The sequence below is a fragment of the Ranitomeya variabilis genome, chromosome 1, assembly GCF_051348905.1.
Source record: "Ranitomeya variabilis isolate aRanVar5 chromosome 1, aRanVar5.hap1, whole genome shotgun sequence".
Lineage (NCBI taxonomy): Eukaryota > Metazoa > Chordata > Amphibia > Anura > Dendrobatidae > Ranitomeya > Ranitomeya variabilis.
This window is the reverse complement of record NC_135232.1, coordinates 562,707,793-562,720,136: the sequence shown is the minus strand read 5'-3', so window position 1 is coordinate 562,720,136 and position 12,344 is coordinate 562,707,793. Positions and strand designations below refer to the sequence as shown.

Genomic DNA, 12,344 nt, shown 5'->3' with positions numbered 1-12,344 from the left:
CTTCTTGGAAACTCCAAGGGAGCAAATGTTTTCATTCCGCGTATTCCTTTGCCACCAAGCGACATGCCCTTCAATCTTAAGTGTTTGCAGTTCCCAACCTGACTTGCATTTGCTATGACTACAAACAAAGCACAAGGTCAATCACTTAAAGTAGCCGGCGTTAATTTGGAGAACCCGTGTTTTTCACATGGACAGTTGTACGTTGCTTATTCTAGAGTAGGTAACCCCAAAAACCTTTTCATATATGCACCTGAAGGTAAAACCAGAAACATTGTTTACCAAAAAGCACTACAATAGATAGTTGTTTAACCAATTTTACTCATTGTCCGTGAACTACTTATAGATTACTCTGGAGGGAGGGGGGAAGGGTTGCACGATGTTGTAAATTGGGTGTAAATGTTTTATATGTTTGTGTAAGGTGCAAAATTTTCATTTTTGATAAAATACACTATGTTCCAAATTATTATGCAAATGACATTTTTCTCTGATTTTCCTAAATGGTTGGTGCAAATGACAGTCAGTCTAATAAAAGTCATCACTAGTGTTGAGCGATACCGTCCGATACTTGAAAGTATCGGTATCGGAAAGTATCGGCCGATACCGGCAAAGTATCGGATCCAATCCGATACCGATACCCGATACCAATACAAGTCAATGGGACTCATGTATCGGACGGTATTCCTGATGGTTCCCAGGGTCTGAAGGAGAGGAAACTCTCCTTCAGGCCCTGGGAACCATATTAATGTGTAAAAGAAAGAATTAAAATAAAAAATATTGCTATACTCACCTGTCCGACGCAGCCTGGACCTCAGCGAGGGAACCGGCAGCGTTGTTTGTTTAAAATTCGCGCTTTTACTTGGTTACGTGAAGTCCCGGCTTGTGATTGGTCAGGGCGGCCATGTTGCCGGGACGCGGACCAATCACAGCAAGCCGTGACGAAATTATGTCACGGCTTGCTGTGATTGGTCCGCGTCCCGGCAACATGGCCGCCATTAACCAATCACAAGCCGTGACGTCACGGGAGGCTGGACACGCGCGCTTTTTAAAATGCGCGCGTGTCCAGCCTCCCGTGACGTCACGGCTTGTGATTGGTTGCGTCTCCCATGTGACTGCGACGCAACCAATCACAAAGCCGGGACGTAATTTTAAAATCCTGAAGGACCTGAAATTACGTCACGGCTTGCTGTGATTGGTTGCGTCGCCCATGTGACTGCGACGCAACCAATCACAACGCCGGAACGTAATTTTAAAATCCTGAAGGACCTGAAATTACGTCACGGCTTGCTGTGATTGGTTGCGTCCCGGTCACATGGGCGGCACGCAACCAATCACAAGCCGGGACTCACGTAAAGGAAAGAAAAGCGCGAATTTTAAACAAAGAACGCTGCCGCTTCCCTCGGTAAGGTGCAGGCTGCGTCGGAGAGGTGAGTATAGCAATATTTTTTATTTTAATTCTCTCTTTTACACATTTTTACATTAATGTTGTTTCGATACCGATACCCGATATCACAAAAATATCGGATCTCGGTATCGGAATTCCGATACAGCAAGTATCGGCCGATACCCGATACTTGCAGTATCGGACGATACCCGATACTTGCAGTATCGGAATGCTCAACACTAGTCATCACCCTTTAGAGTATACATCGAATTTTATTGAAGAAACCTCCCAATAATAACAGTATAATCTCTAAAATGAATAAAAACTCAAAATGCACTGTTCTAAATTATTAGGCACAGTAGTATTTCTAAACATTTGATATGTTTTAAAGAACTGAAAATGCTCATTTGTGGAATTTGCAGCATTAGGAGGTCACATTCACTGAGCAAAAAAGCTATTTAACTCCAAAACATCCCAACAGGCCAAGTTACATGTTAACATAGGACCCTTCTTTGATATCATCCTCACAATTCTTACATCCATTGAACTTGTGAGTTTTTGGAGAGTTTCTGCTTGTATTTCTTTGCATAAAGTCAGAATAGCCTCCCAGAGCTGCTGTTTTGATGTGAACTGCCTCCCACCCTCATAGATCTTTTGCTTGATGATACTCCAAAGGTTCTCTATAGGGTTGAGGTCAGGGGAAGATGGTGGCCACACCATGAGTTTAACTCCTTTTATGCCCATAGCAGCCAATGACTCAGAGGGATTCTTTGCAGCATGACAGCATGAGATGGTGCATTGTCATGCATGAAGATGCTTCTGCTCCTGAAGGCATGTTTCTGCTTTTTATACCATGGAAGAAAGTTGTCAGTCAGAAACTCTATACACTTTGCAGAGGTCATTTTCACACCTTCAGGAACCTTAAAGGGCCCCACCAGCTGTTCTGGACCAAAACATGACTCCTCAACCTCTTTGCTGATGTCGCAGCCTTGTTGGGACATGGTGGCCATCCACCAACCATCCACTACTCCTTCCATCTGGACCATCCAGGGTTGCTCGACACTCATCAGTAAACAAGACTGCTTGAAAAATAGTCTTCATGTATGTCTGGGCCCACTGCAACCATTTTTGCTTGTGATCACTGTTTAGGGGTGGCCGAATAGTAGGTTTATGCACCAAAGCAAGCCTTTGAAGGATCCTACACCTTGAGGTTTGAGGGACTCCAGAGGCACCAGCAACTTCAAATAACTTTTTGCTGCTTTGTAATGGTATTTTGGCAGCTGCTCTCTTAATTCAATGAATTTGTCTGGCAGAAACCTTCCTCAATATGCCTTTATCTGCATGAACTCTGTTTCAGTCATAAATCTCTTCATAGTATGATGATCACTCCTTTGTTTTCATGAAATATCTAATGTTTTCAAACCTTGTCCAAGGCATTGCACTATTTAACACTTTTCAGCAGCAGAGAGATCCTTTTTATTTCCCATATTGCTTGAAACCTGTGGCCTGCTTAATAATGTGGAACATCATTTTTAAGTTGTTTTCCTTTAATTAGAATCACCTGGAAAACTAATTATCACATGTATTTAAGATTGATTTCAGTGATCCATTGAGCCCTGAGACACAATACCATCCATGAGTTTATTTGAAAAACAAAATGATTAAATCTTTATGACACTTAAATCCAATTTGCATAATAGTTTGGAACACAGTGTAGTTAAAAAAATAGTTGTAATAGTTTATACTTCATAATATGTATTGAATATGTAAAATCAATAAAAATGTTGAAATTAAAAAAAAGTTGTTGTTCACATCAATGTTACGACAAATTAATAAAATGCCCAAATAATAAAAATTTAAAGTGGACAAAATTTACTGAAGCACTCTGAAAATGTCAATTTCAGGATGACACTGGAGATTTTACTTTAGCTACCGTAACCAACAATTTAACATATTTTCCGCGAACGAAGCCGCGGGTATTCTACAAGTAACTGTATGTTTTTTGGCCGTAGGTAATTACCTGGTGAAACAAATTCAACGAGATGGGGACAAATGTGGCATGGAATTAGCATTTGTTTGGAATAGGACAATGGGAAAAATGGAGGCGAGCATCGAGCCACATCTACAGCTCCATAATCTGGATGAATTTAAGGAACGGTAAGTTATAAGTTACTTCTAAATATATGATTGTATCTCTAAGGTGACATAGGAGGAACAGAAGGACCTCTGTTCCCCTAACTTTGTATCTGTAATCTCACACATATCCTACACTAATGCTATATCTGTAATCTCACACATATCCTACACTAACCCTACATCTGTAATCTCACACATATCCTACACTAACCCAATATCTGTAATCTCACACATATCCTACACTAACCCTACCTCTGTAATCTCACACATATCCTACACTAACCCAATATCTGTAATCTCACACATATCCTACACTAACCCAATATCTGTAATCTCACACATATCTTACACTAACCCTACATCTGTAATCTCACACATATCCTACACTAACCCAATATCTGTAATCTCACACATATCCTACACTAACCCTACCTCTGTAATCTCACACATATCCTACACTAACCCAATATCTGTAATCTCACACATATCCTACACTAAGGGTACTGTCACACATTGGCACTTTGATCGCTATGACGGTACGATCCGTGACGTTCCAGCGATATCCATACGATATCGCTGTGTCTGACACGCAGCAGCGATCAGGGATCCTGCTGAGAATCGTACGTCGTAGCAGATCGTTTGGAACTTTCTTTCGTCGCTGGATCTCCCGCTGTCATCGCTGGATCGTTGTGTGTGACAGCGATTCAGTGATGCGTTCGCTTGTAACCAGGGTAAACATCGGGTTACTAAGCGCAGGGCCGCGCTTAGTAACCCGATGTTTACCGTGGTTACCAGCGTAAAAGTAAAAAAAACAAACAGTACATACTTACATTCCGGTGTCTGTCCCCCGGCGTTCTGCTTCTCTGCACTGTGAGCGCCGGCCGGCCGGAAAGCGAGCACAGCGGTGACGTCACCGCTGTGCTTTCCGGCTGGCAGACACAGTGCAGAGAAGCAGAACGCCGGGGGACAGACACCGGAATGTGAGTATGTACTGTTTGTTTTTTTTTACTTTTACGCTGGTAACCACGGTAAACATCGGGTTACTAAGCGCGGCCCTGCGCTTAGTAACCCGATGTTTACCCTGGTTACCCGGGGCCTTCGGCATCGTTGGTCGCTGGAGAGCTGACTGTGTGACAGCTCCCCAGCGACCACACAACCACTTACCAACGATCACGGCCAGGTCGTATCGCTGGTCATGATCGTTGGTAAATCGTTTAGTGTGACAGTACCCTAACCCTACATCTGTAATCTCACACATATCCTACACTAACCCTACCTCTGTAATCTCACACATATCCTACACTAACCCAATATCTGTAATCTCACACATATCCTACACTAACCCTACATCTGTAATCTCACACATATCTTACACTAACCCTACATCTGTAATCTCACACATATCCTACACTAACCCTACCTCTGTAATCTCACACATATCCTACACTAACCCTACCTCTGTAATCTCACACATATCCTACACTAACCCAATATCTGTAATCTCACACATATCCTACACTAACCCTACCTCTGTAATCTCACACATATCCTACACTAACCCAATATCTGTAATCTCACACATATCCTACACTAACCCTACATCTGTAATCTCACACATATCTTACACTAACCCTACATCTGTAATCTCACACATATCCTACACTAACCCTACCTCTGTAATGTCACACATATCCTACACTAACCCTACCTCTGTAATCTCACACATATCCTACACTAACCCAATATCTGTAATCTCACACATATCCTACACTAACCCTACCTCTGTAATCTCACACATATCCTACACTAACCCTACATCTGTAATCTCACACATATCCTACACTAACCCTACATCTGTAATCTCACACATATCTTACACTAACCCTACGTCTGTAATCTCACACATATCCTACACTAACCCTACCTCTGTAATCTCACACATATCCTACACTAACCCTACATCTGTAATCTCACACATATCCTACACTAACCCAATATCTGTAATCTCACACATATCCTACACTAACCCTACATCTGTAATCTCACACATATCCCACACTAACCCTACATCTGTAATCTCACACATATCCTACACTAACCCTACCTCTGTAATCTCACACATATCCTACACTAACCCAATATCTGTAATCTCACACATATCCTACACTAACCCTACATCTGTAATCTCACACATATCTTACACTAACCCTACATCTGTAATCTCACACATATCCTACACTAACCCTACCTCTGTAATCTCACACATATCCTACACTAAGGGTACCGTCACACAGTGCAATTTTGATCGCTACGACGGCACGATCCGTGACGTCGCAGCGATCGTATGATTATCGCTCCAGCGTCGTAGACTGCGGTCACACGTTGCAATCACGGCGCTGGAGCGATGCCGAAGTCCCCGGGTAACCAGGGTAAACATCGGGTTACTAAGCGCAGGGCCGCGCTTAGTAACCCGATGTTTACCGTGGTTACCAGCGTAAAAGTAAAAAAAAACAAACCGTACATGCTCACCATCTGATGTCCGTCCGGTCCCTTGCCGTCCGCTTCCTGCTCTGACAGATCCGGCCGTACAGTGAGAGCAGAGTGCAGCGGTGACGTCACCGCTGTGATCTGCTCTCACTTTCCAGCCGGCAGACAGTCAGAGAGCGGGAAGCGGACGGCAAGGGACCGGACGGACATCAGATGGTGAGCATGTACGGTTTGTTTTTTTTTACTTTTACGCTGGTAACCAGGGTAAACATCGGGTTACTAAGCGCGGCCCTGCGCTTAGTTACCCGATGTTTACCCTGGTTACCAGCGAACGCATCGCTGGATCGCTGTCACACACAATGATCCAGCGATGTCAGCGGGTGATCAAGCGACAAAAGAAAGTTCCATACGATCTGCTACGACGTACGATTCTCAGCAGGATCCCTGATCGCTGCTGCGTGTCAGACACTGCGATATCGTAACGATATCGCTAGAACGTCACGAATCGTACCGTCGTAGCGATCAAAATTGCACTGTGTGACGGTACCCTAACCCTACCTCTGTAATCTCACACATATCCTACACTAACCCAATATCTGTAATCTCACACATATCCTACACTAACCCTACCTCTGTAATCTCACACATATCCTACACTAACCCTACATCTGTAATCTCACACATATCCTACACTAACCCTACCTCTGTAATCTCACACATATCTTACACTAACCCTACATCTGTAATCTCACACATATCCTACACTAACCCTACCTCTGTAATCTCACACATATCCTACACTAACCCTACATCTGTAATCTCACACATATCCTACACTAACCCAATATCTGTAATCTCACACATATCCTACACTAACCCAATATCTGTAATCTCACACATATCCTACACTAACCCTACATCTGTAATCTCACACATATCCTACACTAACCCTACCTCTGTAATCTCACACATATCCTACACTAACCCTACATCTGTAATCTCACACATATCCTACACTAACCCTATGTCTGTAATCTCACACATATCCTACACTAACCCTACATCTGTAATCTCACACATATCCTACACTAACCCTACCTCTGTAATGTCACACATATCCTACACTAACCCTACCTCTGTAATCTCACACATATCCTACACTAACCCAATATCTGTAATCGCACACGTATCCTACACTAAGGGTACCGTCACACTCAGCAACTTTCCAACGATCACGACAAGCGATACGACCTTGCCGTGATCGTTGGAAAGTCCTTGTGTGGTCGCTGGAGAGCTGTCACACAGACAGCTCTCCAGCGACCAACGATGCCGAAGTCCCCGGGTAACCAGGGTAAACATCGGGTTACTAAGCGCAAGGCCGCGCTTAGTAACCCGATGTTTACCCTGGTTACCATTGTAAATGTAAAAAAAAAAAACACATACTCACATTCTGGTGCCTGTCACGTCCCCCGGCGTCCGCTTCCCTGCACTCCTCCTGCATCCTGTGTAAGCGCGGCCGTAAAGCAGAGCGGTGACGTCACCGCTGTGCTCTGATGTACGGCCGGCCGGCGCTGACACAGGATACAGGAGGAGTGCAGGGAAGCGAACGCCCGGGGACGTGACAGGCACCGGAATGTAAGTATGTAGTGTTTTTTTTTTTTTTTTACATTTACAATGGTAACTAGGGTAAACATCGGGTTACTAAGTGCGGCCCTGCGCTTAGTAACCCGATATTTACCCTGGTTACCAGTGAAGACATCGCTGCATCGGCGTCACACACGCCGATGCAGCGATGTCAGCGGGTGATCCAGCGACAAAATAAAGTTTCAAACGATCTGCTATGACATACGATTCTCAGCGGGGTCCCTGATCGCAGTAGCGTGTGAGACACAGCGAGATCGTAACTATATCGCTGGAACGTCACGGATCGTGCCGTCGTAGCGACCAAAGTGCCACTGTGAGACGGTACCCTTACCCTACATCTGTAATCTCACACATATCCTACACTAACCCTACCTCTGTAATCTCACACATATCCTACACTAACCCTACCTCTGTAATCGCACACATATCCTACACTAAGGGTACCGTCACACAGTGGCATTTTCATCGCTACGACGGCACGATCCGTGACGTTCTAGCGATATAGTTACGATCTCGCAGTGTCTGACACGCTACTGCGATCAGGGACCCTGCTGAGAATCGTACGTCGTAGCAGATCGTTTGAAACTTTCTTTCGTCGCTGGATCTCCCGCTGTCATCGCTGGATCGTTGTGTGTGACAGCGATCCAGCGATGCGTTCGCTGGTAACCAGGGTAAACATCGGGTAACTAAGCGCAGGGCCGCGCTTAGTAACCCGATGTTTACCGTGGTTACCAGCGTAAAAGTAAAAAAAAACAAACCGTACATACTCACATTCCGGTGTCCGTCAGGTCCCTTGCCGTCTGCTTCCCGCTCTGACTGACTGCCGGCCGGAAAGTGAGAGCAGATCACAGCGGTGACGTCACCGCTGCGCTCTGCTCTCACTGTACGGCGGCACTCAGTCAGAGCGGGAAGCGGACGGCGGGGGACCTGACGGACATCAGATGGTGAGTATGTACGGTTTGTTTGTTTTTTACTTTTACGCTGGTAACCACCGTAAACATCGGGTTACTAAGCGCGGCCCTGCGCTTAGTAACCCGAGGTTTACCCTGGTTACCAGCGAACCTCGGCATCGTTGGTCGCTGGAGAGCGGTCTGTGTGACAGCTCCCCAGCGACCACACAACGACTTACCAACGATCACGGCCAGGTCGTATCGCAGGTCGTGATCGTTGGTAAATCGTATAGTGAGACGGTACCCTAACCCTACATCTGTAATCTCACACATATCCTACACTAACCCAATATCTGTAATCGCACACGTATCCTACACTAACCCTACATCTGTAATCTCACACATATCCCACACTAACCCTACCTCTGTAATCTTACACAAATCCTACACTAACCCTACATCTGTAATCTCACACATATCCCACACTAACCCTACATCTGTAATCTCACACATATCCTACACTAACCCTACATCTGTAATCTCACACATATCCTACACTAACCCTACATCTGTAATCTCACACATATCCTACACTAACCCTACATCTGTAATCTCACACACATCCTACACTAACCCTACATCTGTAATCTCACACATATCCCACACTAACCCAATATCTGTAATCTCACACATATCCTACACTAACCCTACATCTGTAATCTCACACATATCCTACACTAACCCTACCTCTGTAATCTCACACGTATCCCACACTAATTCTACATCTGTAATCTCACACATATCCTACACTAACCCTATGTCTGTAATCTCACACATATCCTACACTAACCCTACCTCTGTAATCTCACACATATCCTACACTAACCCTACCTCTGTAATCTCACACATATCCTACGCTAACCCAATATCTGTAATCGCACACATATCCCACACTAACCCTACATCTGTAATCTCACACATATCCTACACTAACCCTATGTCTGTAATCTCACACATATCCTACACTAACCCTACATCTGTAATCTCACACATATCCTACACTAACCCAATATCTGTAATCGCACACTTTTCCTACACTAAGGGTACCGTCACACTCAGCAAGTTTCCAACGATCACGACCAGCGATACGACCTGGCCGTGATCGTTGGAAAGTCCTTGTGTGGTCGCTGGAGAGCTGTCACACAGACAGCTCTCCAGCGACCAACGATGCCGAAGTCCCCGGGTAACCAGGGTAAACATCGGGTTACTAAGCGCAAGGCCGCGCTTAGTAACCCGATGTTTACCCTGGTTACCATTGTAAATGTAAAAAAAACCCACACATACTCACATTCCGGTGCCTGTCACGTCCCCCGGCGTCCGCTTCCCTGCACTCCTCCTGCATCCTGTGTAAGCGCGGCCTTAAAGCAGAGCGGTGACGTCACCGCTGTGCTCTGATGTACGGCCGGCCGGCGCTGACACAGGATACAGGAGGAGTGCGGGGAAGCGAACGCCCGGGGACGTGACAGGCACCGGAATGTAAGTATGTAGTGTTTTTTTCTTTTTACATTTACAATGGTAACCAGGGTAAACATCGGGTTACTAAGCGCGGCCCTGCGCTTAGTAACCCGATATTTACCCTGGTTACCAGTGAAGACATCGCTGCATCGGCGTCACACACGCCGATGCAGCGATGTCAGCGGGTGATCCAGCGACGAAATAAAGTTTCAAACGATCTGCTATGACGTACGATTCTCAGCGGGGTCCCTGATCGCAGTAGCGTGTCAGACACAGCGAGATCGTAACTATATCGCTGGAACGTCACGGATCGTGCCGTCGTAGCGACCAAAGTGCCACTGTGAGACGGTACCCTTACCCTACATCTGTAATCTCACACATATCCTACACTAACCCAATATCTGTAATCTCACACATATCCTACACTAACCCTACATCTGTAATCTCACACATATCCTACACTAACCCTACCTCTGTAATCTCACACATATCCTACACTAACCCTACCTCTGTAATCGCACACATATCCTACACTAACCCTACATCTGTAATCTCACACATATCCTACACTAAAGGCCCCGTCTCACATAGCGAGATCGCTAGCGAGATCGCTGCTGAGTCACAAGTTTTGTGACGCAACAGCGACCTCCATAGCGATCTCGCTATGTGTGACACGTACCAGCGATCAGGCCCCTGCTGTGAGATCGCTGGTCGTGTCGGAATGGCCTGGACCTTTTTTTGGTCGTTGAGGCCCCGCTGACATTGCTGAATCGGTGTGTGTGACACCGATCCAGCGATGTCTTCACTGGTAACCAGGGTAAACATCGGGTTACTAAGCGCAGGGCCGCGCTTAGTAACCCGATGTTTACCCTGGTTACCAGCGTAAATGTAAAAAAAAACAAACAGTACATACTCGCCTTCTGATGTCCGTCAGGTCCCTTGGCGTCTGCTTCCTGCTCTGACTGAGCCGCCGTACAGTGAGAAGTGAGAGCACAGCAGTGACGTCACCGCTGCGCTCTCACTGTACGGCCGGATCTCAGCCAGAGCAGGAAGCAGACGGCAAGGGACCTGGACACCGAAAGGCGAGTATGTAGTGTTTGTTTTTTTTGGTAACCAGGGTAAACATCGGGTTACTAAGTGCGGCCCTGCGCTTAGTAACCCGATGTTTACCCTGGTTACCGGGTGCTGCAGGGGGACTTCGGCATCGTTGATGACAGTTTCAACGATGCCGAAGTCGTTCCCCTGATCGTTGGTCGCTGGGGAGAGCGGTCTGTGTGACAGCTCCCCAGCGACCACACAGCGACTTACCAACGATCACGGCCAGGTAGTATCGCTGGTCGTGATCGTTGGTAAATCGCTTAGTGAGACGGGGCCTTAACCCTACATCTGTAATCTCACACATATCCTACACTAACCCTACCTCTGTAATCTCACACATATCCTACACTAACCCTACCTCTGTAATCGCACACATATCCTACACTAAGGGTACTGTCTCACAGTGGCACTTTGATCGCTACGACGGTACGATCCGTGACGTTCCAGCGATATCCATACGATATCGCTGTGTCTGACACGCAGCAGCGATCAGGGACCCTGCTGAGAATCGCACGTCGTAGCAGATCGTTTGGAACTTTATTTCGTCGCTGGATCTCTCGCTGTCATCGCTGGATCGTTGTGTGTGACAGCGATCCAGCGATGCGTTCGCTTGTAACCAGGGTAAACATCGGGTTACTAAGCGCAGGGCCGCGCTTAGTAACCCGATGTTTACCCTGGTTACCAGCGTAAAAGTAAAAAACAAACAAACCGTACATACTCACATTCCGGTGTCCTTCAGGTCCCTTGCCGTCTGCTTCCCGCTCTGACTGAGTGCCGGCCGTAAGGCAGTACAGAGCACAGTGGTGACGTCACCGCTGTGATCTGCTTTCACTTTACGGCGGCACTCAGTCAGTGCGGGAAGCAGACGGCAAGGGACCTGAAGGACACCGGAATGTGAGTATGTACTGTTTGTTTGTTTTTTACTTTTACGCTGGTAACCAGGGTAAACATCGGGTTACTAAGCGCGGCCCTGCGCTTAGTAACCCGATGTTTACCCTGATTACCCGGGGCCTTCGGCATCGTTGGTCGCTGGAGAGCTGTCTGTGTGACAGCTCCACAGCGACCACACAACGACTTTCCAACGATCACGGCCAGGTCGTATCGCTGGTCGTGATCGTTGGAAAGTTGCAGAGTGTGACAGTACCCTAACCCTACCTCTGTAATCTCACACATATCCTACACTAACCCTACAT

The 12,344-nt window shown here is 46.3% G+C and overlaps 1 protein-coding gene across 1 annotated transcript in view; it reads left to right on the top strand.

Moving 5' to 3' along the window:
• Positions 1-12,344, top strand: part of LOC143768235 (V-type proton ATPase catalytic subunit A-like) — a 565,121-nt gene that overhangs the window by 108,937 nt on the left and 443,840 nt on the right. The window contains exon 3 of the mRNA XM_077256931.1: positions 3,394-3,538. Coding sequence (XP_077113046.1) covers positions 3,394-3,538 — 145 coding nt within the window. The remainder of the gene's footprint in view (positions 1-3,393; positions 3,539-12,344) is intronic.